At 44.2% G+C, this 18,683-nt stretch overlaps 1 protein-coding gene across 1 annotated transcript in view; it reads right to left on the minus strand.

Moving 5' to 3' along the window:
- The window catches only part of LOC103186330 (G protein-coupled receptor kinase 5), a 60,702-nt gene that overhangs the window by 36,415 nt on the left and 5,604 nt on the right, over nucleotides 1-18,683 (minus strand). The window contains exon 2 of the mRNA XM_042342912.1: nucleotides 7,769-7,864. Coding sequence (XP_042198846.1) covers nucleotides 7,769-7,864 — 96 coding nt within the window. The remainder of the gene's footprint in view (nucleotides 1-7,768; nucleotides 7,865-18,683) is intronic.

An 18,683-nucleotide genomic window follows, 5' to 3' on the forward strand; every position in this document is an offset into this window, starting at 1 on the left:
AGTATCAATGAGAAACTCAAAATGAAATTTCGCACCTCGCTCGTGATCTTTAACACACTGTTCTGCAAAGCCTTTCAGCTAAACTGTCTCCACGGGCCAACTGCCGACTCCTGATCCCATGTTCCTCAGGGATGCAAGAACTGGCAGAATACAATACAGCCCTGTGTTTGGGGCATGTGAATTACTTCATTTGATATAAAATTGCTGGCAATATAACTGATGGATGGTATTTGGCCAAAGTGGGTAGGACGATAATAATAATAATCCTTACTTTTGGTAGAGCACGTTTCACTTCAGGAGGGCTGTATTGTATTCTGCCAGTTCTTGCATCCCTGACGAACATGGGATCAGGAGTCGGTATTTGGCCCATGGAGACAGTTTAGCTGAAAGGCTTTGCAGACATCTCAAAACATTTTACAGGATATACTGTGACTGTGTGTTTTTGTGGGTGAACATACCAGACAATTTGCGTACAGCAATGCCCCATAAACAGCCATTAAGCTCCCAACTAATTTTATTTTGGAGGTTTGGAGGCCAAGACACCAGGAGAAACTCCCTTCTCTTTTCAAATAGTGCCATGGATTCTTTAACTTCCACCTGAACAGACAGACAGAACCTGAGTTTTAATATCTCATCTGAAGACTGACACATCTGGCAATGAGTGTCATCTTAGATTCAATGGTTCCAACTCCAGACATAGAACTTGAACCCATAATCTTCCGACTCAGAGGCGAGAGTTGTGGCAATGCTCTCTTACGTTTCATGCTGAGCTGTGCTTTCCAAATCCTCTGGGACACTACCCTGCATGAGGGGCGCTATATAAATGCAAGTTGTTGTTGTTTCCGCCAGGAAGCTCGCAGGGACTTCCTTCCTATATTACCTTATGGAAGATAAGCAAAAACTCCTTGGAGCTCAATTGGCAACATTAAGTCCAAATCTGCTACTGACTCTGCAAACCAAAGCCCTAAACAGGTAATAGCAGCAGGAGAGCATGCCAGACAGTGCTCTGAATGACAAGTTATGCAAGTTCTGCTGATTCAACACTAGCAGTTCATCCAATGCGCATCTGGGGTCCCCAGGCCTTGGCTGTCGCCAACCTGTGCTGAATACTCTCTGGCATTAGTTAAGCAGGATGCGTTCCTCCAGGGAGAGAGTACGCATTCTATTCCAGGACCAGGAAATTCCCACGTGTAGGTGGCAAACCCATGTGGTACTCTTGGCCTGTTTTCGATACTCTTAAACCTGGTAATGGGTTTCTGCATGTGTCAAGACACCGGACTGACCAAAAGAGTCCTTTAGAAATATGTGTTTATGAGACAACATTATGGAACCCACAATATACATGAATGTTAAGCGCTCCTAAAAAAGGAAAACAATTAGTGTTTTATTAGCCCCTCCTCCGATTGAAAAAGGTTTTGTTGGTTTACTTTGGTAAAAATGTGCATAAAGAGAACCAGTAAACATCTGCAACTAGTGATCGACAGAAAATAAGGGACTGAGTGGTGTTGACCATGTAATTCACTGACACTGTAGGCATGAGTTACGTCAGCAGTAACACGAGCGGTTTATTTTTGGTAAACCTGATCCTGCTCTCTTCCCTCTCCCCTCCACCAACTTCCTCTGTGTACTGTTTACTCAGGCAGTTAGGGTTAAAATTAAACCATCCAAAACAGATGGATTATTTTTCTTTACCTTGAGTTTTTGAATGATTTGAGACAAACATACAAGCTTTGACGTAGTTATGAGTAATAGACACACCATATACACACACGCACCACTCACAACCCAAAGAAAAATGAAAGCCTTTTTTGTAAAAGAAAATTAATTGAAAGGAATGTTCAATCAAGCAGAACATTTCAGAAGAGGTACACAATGTTCAAAAACTAAAGCATAAACAAGAAAAGCATTATTCAGCGCATCAAAATGCCTCGTCTTCAGACTATAGATGCGTGCTATTGATTCCATTACACTTGTTATTTTCTGAGACAAACTTACACCTACAAAATATGAAGAGGAAAGATATTCAAGTGAAGCGAGCTTGGGAAGTGCGATAAGATCAGGTGTCTCAAGTGGAAAAAAAGAATGAATACGGAGGAGGTTACCCTCCTACCCTCACCCTCCCTGCCCTCCAATCCTCCTAATCCCAACCCCTAGCTGGGGTCCAAATCCCTGATAGTCCAGCACCTTGGGATGTCCTCTCGACATGAAAGTAACTATACAAATGTAATTTGTTGTTGCTGATTTGTTGAATGCTCAGTTTCCACACTGCAACATTCCATGTTTCTAGGGTTGAGCAGAGATTCTCTTGCACACTTCTCTCTGAATACCTCAAACAGCCTCTTCCAACTCTGCATATGGAGCAAACAAACTCTAGAACATTTTAGAAAGCCTTCATTTCTATAGCACCAATTTGCACATTCTGCCTTCCAGGCATTGGGCTCTTTCTTTTCAATATATGATAATGTTGCAGACTTTTTCTAAAGCTTTTTTTTCTCAGCATTAAAAACTTCAATTCCCTCCAATTTGATTGTCTCTGTCCACATGGTATGTAAAGCCATAATCTCTTTCCCAAAGATTTAGGTGTTCAATCAATTATTCCTTTCTGCATTTTGCTGCTCAGGAATTGGCAGGACTGTTAGATAGAACAGAAATCATCAACCGTGGCAATTAACAAACACACAACAGTCCAGGTAAGAAGTCATAATGATCAATAAAGCAAGGGGTGGGAAAGGGAGAAGGAAACTAAATGAATGACTAATAGTCAACACCAGAGCACCAACTGTTGACAATTTAGCCAATGTGTGCAAATGTTAACATTACAGGTTAATGATAATAATCCTTGCATTTGATATAGCGCCTTATCACGTGTTCGAAACATCTCAAAGTGCTTCACAGGGTATACTATAAAGTGAATTGACTGTATATTTGGTGGGCCTTCCTCTTTGACCATGAGTAAGGAAGAGTCAGAAGGTTTCTCTCAGTGTCCTGGCCAACAATCCCCCTATTAAAATGGGCTGTTTGGGGTACATTGCTGCGTGCAAACTAGCTGCAGGCTTCGCCTACATAATATAGTCACTCCACTTCAATGGTGACGCTGTACCTGGTCTGGGCCCTTTGATGATATCCTCAGCCTGGGCTCAGGTGGTAACACTTTTACCTCAAAGTTAAAAGGTTATGGGTTTAAGCCCCATGTTAGAACTTTGAGCTCACAGTCAAGGCTGACATTCCAGTGTCAGCTTGACATAAACATCTTACTGTAAATCCTGGGGGGAGGGGGTAGCATTGCATTGTCATGTGCAATCTTTTGGATGCGAAGTCAGAACTGTTCCATCTAAGGGAGTAATTCAAAACAGATCCAGTGTCCGCACCCTCTGGTATGAAAACATTCCACGTTTCCCCATTTGCCATTTGCTTAGTTTTAAGGCTTCTCTCTTCACTACAGGAAGATGAGGGAGGACTAGAGAAGATTTAGTGGGGTGGGAGAGCAGGCTCAGTGTAACTTTGCTCCGTGCAACTCTGCCCGATTGAGTTGCGGCCTAACATCACATTATAAAAATTGTGGCCTTGCCATTTAAGACTGTCTGACTCTTTGCTTAACCTGGTCTTTCGCATTCGGCCAAGCGTGTGTGAGAGTGTGTCCACACACTCACGCACACATAAAGAAAGCGAACAAAATCAAGACCGCGAATGTGAATGTTACGATCTGCCTTGGGGAAATGTTTTGCAAAATTTAGAAAAGTTCTTGCATGTTGCAGAACTTGAAAGTGAACCCACAATGACACTCAATACTTTCAGTGTAGCTACAGAAATATTCATCATGATCTTAACCACACCGTCCTAGGAATTTTTAAAAATTAATATTAATTGAGGTTCATTTATCATGAAATCCCTTTATTTTTCTTCCCGTCATCTGCTCGCGTACTATGGTTGCAGACTCCCAGGACAGTAAAACTCGCATAAGTCTTATCAGTTATTAAATTTAATATGATTTACGTGAAGCACAAGTTACAGGCAAACCTGAACAAGTCAGATTTGATATGACAAACATAACAATAAATAATGATCTAGTTTGTTTATCCAAAACCCGATTGTCCAGTGTCCTGGGATGTCTTTCCGATGTGAAGGGCACTATACAAGTATAATTTGTTGTCGTTATTGTAGTTTTCCACACTTGTTTCAACGGAGTGCACCTCACTGTGCATGCATACTTCAATGCAGTTGGTAAGTACGCACACGGCAACGGATCAAGACTTTGTTTCCTGCGATTCAATTAAGCCGGTAAGCGTGGTAGCAGTGTTACAAGTTAGGAGCTAATTTGCCTAGGATTTAGCCATTTATCCGATGTATCCAATGACTAGTGCAAAGAAATCCAAGAGTTTTTTGGTAGGAAACTTTGGTAGGAACTCGGGTGCATTACACGATTTATATAGATAAGACTTAAGCGAGTTTTACTGTATATTAATGGCGCTTCTAAAGTAGCCACTGTAAGCCACAAGACTGTCCAGTGAGCCTTTGCATTCACTGAACTCATCAAGACATCCAGCCTCCACCCAGTTCATCACATTTCTACAGCAATGAAGCTCTACAGCAGTGCAGTCAAGAGCAGAAACTCAGCAAGTGAGTGGGAAGATATAGAGTTCACAACCTCCGCTCTGTGGTGCAATAACCACCCTCCCACAAACAGCCTTTTTTCAATATCAACGATTCACTTTGCAAACCACTTTCCTCCCACTATCCACGAGTCGCCTCCTCCCATTTGGAAACTAAGACTTTTGCACTACGAAAACTTTTGAGCACGAGTCAATGTGACTTATAAAAGACTCAATCACCTGCTAAACAAAACATCTTGATATCTCCCACATACTGTGGTCAAGAGGACAGTGCAAAGGATCTGCATCCAGATCTCCGGTAACTGGCTAACTACTAAGATACTGGGTGAAGTTTAATACTGATAAATGCAAGGTATTACATATAGGATCCAATAGGAAACACAAGTAGGCCAAGGATGGGATTAAATATGCCAATGGGGAAGCTGAAAGAGATCTAATGGTGTTGACAACAACAACTTCTTGCATTTATGTAGCGCCGTTTACATCGGAGGATGTACCAAGCCGCTGTACAATGAGGGGTTTGCACCCGAGCTGGAGGTTGAGATTAGAGAGGGGTGGAGGAAAGATGACCAAAGGTATAGTCGAAAAGCAAGGTCTTGAGGTAGGCTTTGAAGGAGGCAAGGGATGGGGCGAGGCAGAAAGCCTCAGGGATTGAGTTCAATCAGGTGAGGGCAGAAAGGCTGAAGGCCCGACCGCCGATAGTGAAGCAGGAAGGGCGGGGACATGGCTGACTAGTTGCTCAATATGTCTCAAAGGGACGGCTTTTGGATGAGACGTCTGCCTGTTCAAGTAGATGTTAAAGATCCCATCCCACCTTATTTGAAGACGGAAGCGAGTTTCTCTCAGTGTCCTGATCAACAATCCCCCAAAATAAAAACGCATTATACACTTCATGCATATTTGTGGGGAGTTGCAGTGTGCAAATTGGTTGTCACCATCACCCACAACAAGTCACTGAACTTTACAGTGTATCCTGTGAAATCTTCATAATGTGAAAGCCACTACAACAAATGCAAGCATTTTTTTAAAAAAAACTGTCATTCTGGCATACCTGCAGGAATAATAGCTATGGCCAAGAGCGGTAGCTGCAGTCAGGTGACTTTGGTTTTGCGTCTGCTCTCTGACCTTGGCTCATAGATAGCAAGATGGTTGATTATAGGCGGAAAAGAAAAAAAAGGTTTATAAGATGCCATAAAAAAGCTTGTGCGCTGCTGACAAAATGCAACACCACAGGGCAGAGGGTCACATCAGTAATCTCAGGATTTGAGAATATTAATCCTTGTATTTGATATAGTGCTTTTCACGTCTTCTAGACGTCTCAAAGCGCTTCACAGAATATACTGTAAAGTGAATAGACACAAATTTGTGGGCGAAATGCGGCAGCCAATTGCACACAGCAGTGTCCCACAAACAGTTGTAGATTGAAATGACCAATTTATTATTGTGTTTTTTTCTTGAGGGATTATTATTATGCGTGTGGATTAAGAAAACTTGCCCAAGGTTTTGCCTTGCCGGGAATTGAACCCAGATCTCTCGCTTGCGAGGCGAGTGCTCTAACCACTGAGCTACAGGACTCCACAGGAAGTAGAGAGCAGCGGGAGCAGAACTAGGAAGCTTCTGAATTTGCAAGTGGTCCCTCACATTGGGCAGTTGGATCAACGGGAAAAAACAAGCATTTGACCAGAGAGAAGGAAATTCAGTGACAGATAAACTTTCATATATTTGATGAACCACTGAAAGCATTGACAGGTCCTGGACTATCACATAGCTGTAGTGTTGGTAGTGTTGGGCTCACAACTAGGATTACCAAATACGAATTGCAGCCTGCATACAGGGGAATACGATGAAGAGGAGTGGGTGTGTGTGTGTGTGGAAGAAAGGAAAAAGAAAGAGAACAGAGGAAAACCACAAGTGTTCTCCTCCACACTCCTCCCGTGCATCTGCTATCAACTGCTTCAACCAAGCACTTCGAGATGCTACCCCCGCATGAATGCTGCTGCTGCTGTATAAATGCAAGTCATTGTTGTTGATGACAAGAAAGGCAAGTTTACATTTTTCTCTGTCCTTTACCCATAAGTACTTAGCAGTTTTGATCTCCAAATAAATAGGGCTTCTACTGGTTGTACTTTTCCATTGTGATGCATCACAACTCCTTGTGAGAGTCAAAATTTCCTTCACACAAAGGTGCTGTAAATTGTAGCGGCAAATGAGTATTTGTAGGTAATTGTGGCAGCCAATTTGTGAATAGCAATGTCTCACAGATAGCAATGAAGTAAAATAACCAATTTTATCCAGAGGATTTTTGGCCATGACTCTGGGAGAAACTCCCTTCTTTTTTGGAACAGTGCCACAGGATCTGGATAATATCTGAACAAGGAGCCAACGAGTTGCAACGATAGGACTAGAATAAATGCAAAGGCGTTAGTCCTTGTAAATCGTGCATCAATAGGCTTGTAAGTGATTATTATTTATTGTTTTTAATAGCTGCAGTACTTTAAAAGTGTGAGTACTTTACAAAATTGATAAAAACAGAATTTAATTCATTTCATGAGGACTTGACCTGGATCGATTTTCACTATTTTGAATATTGAACTCAAGATACATAGAACCCAAAACATACTTGTTCCTCCAAGAAGCCATCTACCCTCACACCAATCTCCTGCTCCTTATGTTCAGTCATAAAATCTTAGTTCACATGAACAAGGCCCAATTTACCAATAACAGCTTGTATTTATATAGCGTCCTTCACGTAGGATAGTGGCTCAGAGCTTTTTAATAGGATATGTTTGGATGCCAAGCCGGGGGGGGGGGGGGGAGAAGAAGACCAAACAAACATACATTCAAACAGGTAGGATTTAAGGAGGGACAAAAAGACAGAAAGAGAGGATTTGAGATGGAGTGGTAGAGGGAGGGAGTTCTGGGCATATAAACTGAAAGCTCGACCACCAATGGGAGTACAGAGAGAGCGGTAGGGTGGGAAAAGATCAGAAATAAGGCGTTCGACTGGATTTGTAGATGAGAGTGAGCATCTTGAAATCGATCTGTTGGGTGCCAGGGAGAAAGTGAAGCCTAGGAAGGACTGGAACATATATAATAGGAGCTGCTTGTTAAGAGCAGTATAGGATCCAGCCGGGTTTCTACCGTTGCACTCTGCTTACCTAATGTCCGTCGCAGCTCTTCACAATGGCTGACATGAGGTAGTTCCAGCATCTCTTTCCATTTTTTACTGCGACCTTTCCTCTTCCCTCCACCACCTGCACAAAACCAAACCACTGATGAATAAAAAAGCAACTTCAAAATAAGGAGTGGCCTGCAATCTTTTTCTTGATTCTCGTTTTAAAATTTTCCGCTTTCATGCCCAAAAGACCCGATTCTGAGATCCTGAATTACAGGCCGACCCCGATATAGCACACTGACTTGGTTCCAAAAACTCAGACCCCAAGGTACGAGGCACACTAAACAAAATGTCTGTCGGTCAACACTTCCGGGACATCAGGTCACTGTCCAGGTCACTTCCTGCATATTGTATTCTCCGTAGAACAAACCATACCTCTTCACCACCAATGTTTCGATCAGCACACATAAACATATTTACTAAGGTTGCCGGTCACAAGATGAAATGATGTTTCTTACTTGCCTTGGAATATAGTTTTTTACCACAAATTCTTCCAAAATTATAACACAGAGGAAGTTAACAGCCTAAGAGGCCCAAGATCAGAACAAAAAGTTTTTTTTGCATTTGATATAGTGCCTTATGTTGGCAAAACATCTCAAAGCACTTCATAATATTTACTGTGTATTTTGCACACAGCAATGTCCCACAAACAGCCATGAAGTGAATCACCAATTTTATGTGGAGGAAGATTGTTGGCCCGGCTACCGGGAGGAACTGAACAGTTACAAGAGACCTTGGTTTGACGCGTATCTGAAGGACAGCACTTCTGACAATGCAACACGTCCCAAGCACCGCTGCCATTGGAGTGTCAGTCTGACAAATCAATCCATAACCTCTAGTTCAACCAAGCTCTCCAAGGTTGCATCTCAGACCATACACTAGATCTTCAACACGATACGGAAAGCAGATCTAACAATTGTTTCAAATACAGTAATACCAAGAAAGCAGAGCAAGAGGACAGGTTAGAACAGCAACTTTACAATATACAATGGCATACCGTATCGAGGGGGCGTTCTGATAAAATTATGGTTTTATATTTAACTAAAACACTTTTTTGTAAAATGAGGTTTGCAACAAAAATGAAGCTCAAAGGAAATTATATGGCTATTCTAAGGAAATTCATATTTCTATGAATAAATTCATGCTCCAGACTTCATGGAGTGACTGTATATTTTGTGGGCGATACAAGCCAAGAGCCGGTGTGTTCTAACTACAGCCAAAGCATACAATCTGTCACAAAAGATATGCTGGAAATGTACAGCAACAACAAAATTACATTTGTGTAGCGCCTTTCACGTCGGGAAGCCATCCCAAGGCGCTGGACAATCAGTATTTTGGACCTGAGCTGAGGATCAGGATCGGAGAGTGTGGAGGGCGGGGGGGATGCAGGGTGACCGAAGGAACAGTCGAAGAGGAGGCTCTTGAGATGGTTCTTGAAGGAGGCAAGGGAGGGGGCGAGGCGGAGGGACTGCGGGATGGAGTTGTAGAGGATGGAAGCAGAGTGACTGAAGGCCCACCCGCCAATGGTGGGGTGGGTGAGGCAGTGAACATGAAGCAGGCCACAGCCTTTTGAGCAGAGGGAGGGCAGGTCGGTACGGGGTTAGGAGGTCGCAGAGGTAGGGGGGAGCAAGGCCATGGAGGGCTTTGAAAATCAGAACCAGGATCTTGAACTGTATCCTCTGTGTGATGGGAAGACAGTGGAGTCTGGAGAGGATGGGGGTGACAGGGTCACGGAGCCTGGTGCGGGAGAGGGCACGGACTGCAGAGTTCTGGATGATCTGCAGCCTATGGAGGGAGGAGTTGGGGAGGCCGACAAGCAGGGAGTTTGCGTAGTCAAGCCTGGATATTACAAATGTGTTTATGAGGGTTTCGGAGGCCTGTGGTGTGAGACAGTGGGAGAGCCGGCCGAAGTTGCAGAGGTGGGGGAAGACAGAGCGGGTTAAGGCACGGATGTGGGATAGAAAGGATAGTTGAGGCTAAAACAAGATGCCAAGGTTCCAGACTGGCTTAGTAAGGTGGAGTGTCAACCATGGATGGTGATGCTAGAGGCGCTGACTGGAGCCGATCAGGAGAGCCTCGATCTTGTTGATGTGCAGCTGCAGAAAGTTAGCTCTGGTCCAGTGGTCCTGGAGTCGAGGGTGGAGGCAGAGAGGTAGAGTTGGGTGTCATCAACATACATGTGGATGAAGTTTCAGGCCGCAGTGGCTGAAAGCGCGGCAAACCAATGGTGGAATGGAGGCCACGAAGGACATACAGAAGGTCAGAGCCAGTCGAGCGGAGGCAGTGGGTTATGGAATAAGCAGGTTGGAGAGGTAGAGAGGTGCCAGGGCATAAAGGGATTTGAAAATGAGTGTGAGGATCTTGAAATCGATCCATTCAGCAATAGGGAGCCAGTGGAGCCTGGCTAGAACTGGTGTTATGGGGTTATGGAGTTTAATGCAGGTGAGTATTCGGGCATCAGAGTTTTGGATCAGCTGGATGCTGCGTATGGTGCAGCTGGGGCAAAGAGGGCATTTAAAAAGTCAAGTTAGGAGGTGATGAACGCATGGGCGAGTGTTTCGGCCGAGTCCAGTGTATGGTCGGAGGCAGGTAATGTGGTGGAGATGGAGGAAGGCGGTCCTGGTCAGGGACCAGATGTGGGAGAGGAAGTACAGCTGTGAGTCAAACCTAACACTTAGGTTGCACGCTGGTTCGGTGAGACTGAGGGATAGGCCGGGGAGGTTGAGGAGGTCAGAGCCACGAGAAAAAGAAAAAGTGTGTGTCTCTCGTCGACGTTTAGTTGCACTTTAAGTTTGCGCTCACCCAGGACAGTGGATTTTGGAGTGTTGGGCTTATCTATGAGAGGTGACAATGTAACCATCTGAATCCAATAACAAGCCTCGAAAAATTATCTTTAATTATATTATTTTATAGCATGATAATGTCAGCTTTTCAGCCCTCCCCCTGGCTTGGCGCCGTGCTCAGCCACTGTCAAGCTCTCTGGGACAATACCCTGTGTGAGGGGTGCTATATAAATGCAAGTTGTTGTTGTCCTAAGATAGTTGTGATAATTTTCCAGCTTCCATCTCTTACACTATGGTAGTGAATCAAAATAGGAATGTATAGTAAAAAAATAAGAGCATGTGAGAAACTGTAGTTGTCTTAACGTGTTAAAGCATGGACGAGTGCACATGCACATATATGTAGGGAGAGTCCCAACAAAGACAGAACTGAGGTGGACACAGGTCACATTGACATACAATCAGAATATTTTGTATTAAAAAAAGTCCCTGCAGAGTTTTGCATGTTTTTCACACCATTACTAAACATACAACTGCTTAATTTCCCTTTCAAGCTTATACGTCTAAAAAAAAATTGCAGACACTTCCCACGGCTAATTTTAAATGGGTGCAATGAACATGTACTCAAGATGCCATCTGCAGCAATGGCACAGAGCCTACCCCAAGTGAGTGTTCCACAAAGTCATCCAGACATTGTGCACCCCCTCACTGGTGTCAAACTTTGAGCTCACAGCTCAGCCCGAAACACCAAAGCAGCATTATGTTGTGTGTGGGTGGGGCGGAAGAAGCACTTTATCATTGGAGCGAATGTCCTTTGGATGAGACGTTAAAATGAGGTGCTGTCTGCATGTTCAGTTGGACATTAACGGATCCCATGACTTTATTCAAAACAAAAAGGGCATTTCTCCCGCAGAGGATATGATATGGATACAAACCTGAAGTGAATCAGGCAATTGTTAATGTGAGCAACCAACAGGCATTCTAAGCGTGTCCAAAGTGCAAGAACTCTATGGGATAATGCTGAGTGCACTTGAGTCATAAGCTGGGCCAATAGAAAAGTGCAGCCACAATTTTTCCACGGAATCCGTTACAAACATCCTCCTCTGCTATAAACCCGTAAAGACACAGTGAGCTCAGCCCCGGGACTCTGTGCGCTGCTGCTGACTATTTATTTGACGCTACGGTGGGCTGAGCGGCTCCGGATGTACATGCACAGTCCAGCGCGAGCAAGAAATAAGCTTTGCTCACCCCGAGGCCCCGTTGTTGAGATTGTTTATGTGTCTCTAACTCCTCTGTATGTGTGTGTGTGAGTGTCTGTGTCTGTCTGTGAGTGTAAGTCTCTCTCTGTCTGTGAGTGTCTGAGTGTGTGTCTGTCTGAGTATCCCTGTGTCTGAGTGTGACTAAGAGTGTGTATGTCTCTCTCTCTGTGTCTGTGAGTGTGTGTCTCTCTCTGTCTGAGTGTCTCTGTCTCTGTGAGTGTCTCTCTGCGTGTGTGTCTCTCTTTGTCTTTACGGGTTTATAGCAGAGGAGGATGCTTGTAACGGATTCCGTGGAAAAATCGTATCTCAGTCTCTGTGAGTGTGTCTTGATGTGCGTATATGTCCATCTCTCTCTCTCTGTGTCTGTGAGTGTGTCCCACTCTCTATGTGGGTGGCAGACCTCGAGAGGCAGGAGGTGATGACTCCTGGAGCCCCGCAGTTGCTCTGGTGTTTCTCACCCCCTAATGTGTTATTTTCTCGTTTTTAGTATTTTTTTTTAATTGAAAAAATGTAGGTTGGCAGTAAAACGTTCCTCTCAATAGCACCAATCAATTCCCACAATTTTCCGCAAAGCTAACCAAATTTCCCCACAATTTGGGCAAATATTTTCGCAATTTTCTATTGGCCCTGGTCATAAGTATCAGTTTGGCTCAGGTGGTAGCACCTCACCACTGAGTCAGAAGATAAGGCACCTGTTTAGATGGACTTTAAAGATCGCAAGGCACTATTCAAAAAGAGAAGGGAGTTTCTTCCAGTGTCCTGCTCAACAATCCACCAAATAAAATTGTTCATTCGCTTCATGGCTGTTTGTAGGGCATTGCTGTGTACAAATTAGCTGTGATGTTCGCCCACACTTGCACCATCATTTTCAGTATATCCTGTGTAACACTTTGAGAGTGCCTCCTGATGTGAAGGATGGTGTATCAAATGTAAGGATTGTTATTATTATTACTAGCCTTTATTTGTGCACTTAGAAAGAAATGTGAATTCCTAAAGCAGAGATGGTACTGATTTAGCAATGAAATATTTGACTAATTGAAAACATCTTTTTAAATGACACCGCAAGAGAAGAATTTCACGGTCATGTCAAAACCTTGAACAAAACATAAAAGTATCGCAACGGACAGCAGACAGAATTGAAATCTTGCATCTGATAATTGTAACTCAATTCTTGCAATCAATAGCCGTGACACTGACAGTCCAAACTACCTTTAAAGAACCTTAAGAACTTGCAAATTCATAATACCTTACATGATGAGGCGTCTCAAAGAGATTTACAGTAAGAATCTGTTCACCTCCCCACAATAACTCAGGAGTTTTATATTATCCATGCAACATTTCCGAGATCCAACCTCATGTTTATGGATCTGCCACAATATACCGTACTGCCCAACCTGCTGCAATGGACTTAATCTGCACAGCTACTACCTCTTTACACTCAGGAAACAGTCTCACCATGCTCAAGAGCAACCTCAAGCATCCACAGTCATTAAGATGTCTTAACCACGTAATTCACATTAGTGTTAAGACACACTGCATCTGGTCTTCTGCAATCTGCCTCATGTAGCAAACCTAAGACACTTGAATCCAAGAGATATTGCCACATTCTTCCATTCTGAGCATGCCATTATTCCTGCCAAAGCTTGTTCACCAAGTTGCAGAACCCTGGTTCTCAGACCTCACAATATTAAGATGCATCTTGACAAATAGTTTAAAAAGATAACTTTGCCCAGTTTCAGTAGTTTCACAAGCTTGTTCCAATAAGCTTCAGGTTTAGACATGAACCATGTGTCAGCTTGGCTCAGTTGGTTGTACTCGCCTCGAAGTTAGAAGACTGCGAGTTCTAAGGCTCAAGTTGGGACTTGAGCTCATATTCCAGTATGGACACTCCAATCTTGGGATGAACACTACATTTCTGGAAGTAGGAATCTGAAAGGTGAGACATTAAACCGACGACTCATCTACTTGTTTTCAAGTGGACAGTATCTGTAAAATTTACATTGTTTGTTCCACATCCTATCCACCTGATCATCGGCGGGCGAATTTTCAGCCACCCTGCCCCACTCTCTCTACAATACTGCCTTGGACAATCCTACTCCTTATCCATATCATAATGGGTCATGAGCTGGGCTAATAGAAAATTGCAGAAATGTTTGCCCAAAATTGTGCAGTGTTTGATTAAATTTTGCGGAGAATGCAGGTGGCTGATTGGTGCTTTTGAGAGATGCATATTGTAAAACAACCCAGATTAAAACTATAGGCATACATTTTCTGAACATGTGGTTAAACTTAATTTGAATAATACAGCACTCACCAAGAACTCATTGCAGGAGCTCAGGTTAGGCCGGGTGACGAGCAAACAGACGGCAGTGGTCATGCAGCTGGTATTTCTATCGTGAGTCACTCAATAGCGGGCAAAGACAATTTCTTTCTCGCACCGCTTCCACAATCCCAACACTGTAGCAGCGTTGAGCAAACAGCACACAGAGGCCCAGGACCTACCTCACTGTGTGTGTACAGGTTTGTAGCGGGCCAATAGAAAAGTGCGGTGGCACGTTTTCCGCGGAATCCGCCACAAACGTTAAGGGGGGCATTTGTAGCGGAGGGTTGCTTGTAGCGGAGAGGGGCTGGTTTGTGCCGGGGGGAGGCCGCACTTTTCTGTTGGCCCAGGTCATGAGAGTAGGTCAATCCAACCTGAAAGCATTTCTTTTGAATATGGGTCAAAATGCCTGAGAAGGTCATAGATACACAACGGATTGTGGCGGTCAGATGGATACTTGGTAAGTAAGGATAGTGAGGCATTATGGAGAAAAGGCAGCTAAATGGAATGACGATAGAGTTAATGGTGGAGCAGGCTAGACGGGTCCAAATAATAATAATAATCCTTGCATTTGATATCGCGCTTTTCACGTCAGGAGGACGTCCCAAAGCGTTTCATAGAACACACTGTAAAGTGAATTGACTGTATATTTGTGGGCGAACGCGGCAGCCAATTGCGCACAGCAATGTCCCATAAACCGTCGGAGATTGAAAATGACCAAATTATTATTGTTTTTGGTTTTTGGAGGGATTATTATTAGGCGTGTGGAGTAAGGAAACTTGCCCAAGGTTTCGCCCTGCCTGGAATTGAAGACCTACTCCTGCATTATTGGTGCTTGTTAGACCTGACCGGCATTCCTCTGGATGAAGAATGAGGAGACCAAGAGTAGAAAACTCAGTGAAGTTTAGAAAATTGACCCTCAAGAGAGTCAGATCAACAGGTCTCCCAGATCACAGGATACGTCACAGCATTCTAGGATACGTCTTACTATAACAAAATACAACTTATTGCATTCGGATTTTTCATAACTCTGAAGGTCAGTAGATTGGGTTCCAGCAGGAATAGCATCACTTAACAGGGACACTGACTTTCTCACCTGGTCCAAAACGTACAGGCTTGGCCTGAATGAACCTTCTTTGTAACAACTTCATGCAGTTATATAGCACTGTATATATGCAACCTATAGGAGCTGCAGCCTACAGTTACATCATACAAACCAAGCTATTTTGGGAGGTTTTTTGAAGGCAGGAATTGGTAGCAAGACAGAGCGGGAGGGGTAGTAGGTGTGCAGAACCTTGTGTTGGAAAGAATGAGCTACGGAAGAAGTTACGATGTCCATTACGAAATATGGATGCTAAAAGCTGTGGTTTAAAAATGCACAACAGATAACAGTGCAAGGTTAGATTCAGCATTTAAGGAGTTGAAAACAATAAATACTCCCATGTGCTGGTGACCATTGCATTATATGACAGCTATAAACGGATTAAACCTATTGGTATTTACAGCAGTACGATCTTGGCTTCATGTAACCAAGGTAACAAGTTAATTATCTTAAGACACAAAAAAGCGTCAATAAAAGAGGTTTGGCGAACGAAAAGGAACTTAACAGTTGGGTTGTTTTACGAGGTTAATCAGACCCGTTCTAATATTGTCCTGGAATGTAGTTGTGGAAATTGTGCCATGTTTGTAATGCCCGTATTAACAAACAAAACTGTGTGGTCAGACTCAATCCCCCGAACTGGGAAATACGAGCCGGAGCGGAGTGGGGTAGAGGAGGTGCTTAAGGGAAGAGGATGGGAATGAGAAGACAAATGTGGGTTCACATTCCAAATGTTACACAGTACAATGCTTTCACACAGTTGAACTATAATAATAATCCTTGCATTTGATAGTGCCTTATCATATCGAGACATCTCAAAGCGCTTCACAGAATATACTGTAAAGTGAATTGATTGTATATTTTGTGGGCGAAACGCAGCAGCCAATTGCACACAGCAGTGTCCCACAAACAGCCTTAGATTGAGTGAACCAATTTTTTTTAGGGGGAGTAGAGGGATTATTATCTCCGAAAAGCGTTTCACCAAATCGACTAACAACCGGGTTCCCACTTACTGCTAGGTAAACAGAGATGTGTGGAGTAAAGAAACTTGCCTAAAGTTTCACTCTGCTCAGGAATCCAACCCAGATCCTCTTGTTTGTGAGGCGAGTGTTTTAACACTGAGCTACAGGACTTCACACAGGACTCTATTTTTGACTATCTAAGCTAGTTTATACAGTCTCTCTTCCTTTAGCTACAGCATTCGTCAGATCTTCTGTTTCACGTGCCTCTGGGCCTCCATTCACCCCCCGGCCAGGGTGTGGGCCATTGACTAAGCTGAAATTCAGGCCTGTTTCCTTCCCTTCCCTTCCGGTCCAGCAAAAGTCTGCAATACTATCCCAGCTTCTGAAAAGCAAGTCTGCAAAAACAAACCCAATCCTAATAAAAAGAGAACCAATAATAAGATAAGCCATATCTTTCTTTTCCTTCCATGTTCCTGTGGATTAATTGCCTGCCTGCCTGGCCTCCAGGGTGGCGTGATTTACAGAGCTCAAAGTGTATAGAATTGCAGGGGCACACTGACCTCCCATCACTCAGTTGCATTCCTCAGTGTGGCCCTCAGGCACAACACTAAGTTGAGATTGTGGCCTTCGACAAAGAGCTGAGTAACAGTGGGCTGGGCTCAAATACAATCACGCACAACATACTGCCACTTGGGCAGGGCAGCCTGAGACGACAAATAATAATAATAATCCTTGCAGATTTTGCCCAGCCTGGGAATCAAATCCAGGTCCCGTCACTTGGGAGGTGAACACCCTAACCACTGCCCTACGGGACTACATTGCCTGGCACAAGTCAGGGAGGAGGGAAAACTGGGGAAAGGCCGAAAGGAAGTAAAATCCACACAAATTGTTACACTGCTTAAGTTTCCAACATGATCCCCAATTTAAAATTGCAAATTTTATACCAACCTCGGGAAATATTATCCCAATAATACAAACAAGACACGGGCAACTTTGCCCGCCAGATAGCTGATGAGGAAACTGAGGCATGGAGTGACCGCTACTGGAAGGCGTTACCTGGAGTCTGACTTCGTGAACACACATTTGTATGTCCAGCGCCTGAAATCCACGTTGCTTGGCCTGCAGAGGCAAGAAGCTACTGCTTAAACTCCACACCTCCAACTGGTGGAACCATCACTCAGTGGGAAGGGACATGTGCCCGAGCTGCGGACAGGAAGATGGTGGCAATGCTCTCACGCCTTTCATGCTGAGATGTGTTGCTCATCGGGAAGCTCGCAGGGACTTCCTTGTACCATCAATCCACCTAGTGAGGGCTCAAACCCACACTTGTCGGATGTCGAACTAGCATCCGGAACACATAGCATCATCAAAATGGTACAATCATAAAGCCAGGTGATTAATAATGCAACCGATTTATAACTGTGCGTCAGTATGGGTCACTTAGCATCACTGTCGCCTGCCTCTGGTTGAGAAAGTTTTGGACTTAACCCCGAAAACAGACTGCTGTTGCTGCTCCCTTCTGCCTCTTAGTAGTCAGCTTCAGTGAACCGGAAAATGGCTGCTCAGCTTCACTGTGTCAGATGTGGCAAAAAAAGAGAAGGCGGCACAAGACGAACTAAAAAAGTCTTCCCCTTTTTTAAACAAAAAATAAAACAGTCAGAATTTACAGATTCCGCATGTAAATCTTGAGTTAGGAGACATTAATCTTGTAACTCCAAACTTTACTGGTTGGGACAAATCATCATGTACTGATGGATATCATAAATATAGCTATCGCAATCCAACTGAGAGCGCATTTACATTAGCACGACAACAACAAGATTACATTTGTATCGCGCCTTTCATGTTGGGAGGATGTCCCAAGGCGCTGGACAGAGTACAGCATTTCAGACCCAAGCTGGGGTTGGGGGGGAAGGGAGGGGAGGGGAAGAGGGGTGGCTGGTGGGATGGTCGAAGAGGAGGGTCTTGAGGCGGGACTTGAAGGAGGCTAAGGAGGGGGCGAGGCGGAGTGACTGGGAGATGGAATTCCAGAGGTTGGGGGTAGAGTGGCTGAAGGCTCTCCCGCCAAAGGTGGGCTGGGTGGGTCGGGGAACGTGGAGCAGGCCAGAGCCGGCTGAGCGGAGGGAGCGGGCGGGTTGGTAGGAGGTTAGGAGGTCGCAGAGGTAGGGTGGGGTGAAGTCATGGAGGGCTTTGTAGGTGAGGACCAGCATCTTGAACTGGATCTACTGAAGGATAGGAAGCTAGTGGAGTCGGGCGAGAGTGGGGGAGATGGGGTCACGGATTTTGGTGCGGGAGAGGACACGGGCTGCAGAGTTCCGCCGGTCCTTACGAAACTCAGGAAATAAAGCTAGAGGCTGGATCATCGATTGCGAGATGGATTTGCAGGACATGAGGGGAAGTGGACTGAGAGACTGATCTGGGCTATAAACCATCAGAGGTAGAGAACATGAACTGGCAAGGCAGCTACAATATTTAATG

Source organism: Callorhinchus milii, unplaced genomic scaffold, assembly GCF_018977255.1.
Source record: "Callorhinchus milii isolate IMCB2004 unplaced genomic scaffold, IMCB_Cmil_1.0 Scaffold1, whole genome shotgun sequence".
NCBI lineage: Eukaryota > Metazoa > Chordata > Chondrichthyes > Chimaeriformes > Callorhinchidae > Callorhinchus > Callorhinchus milii.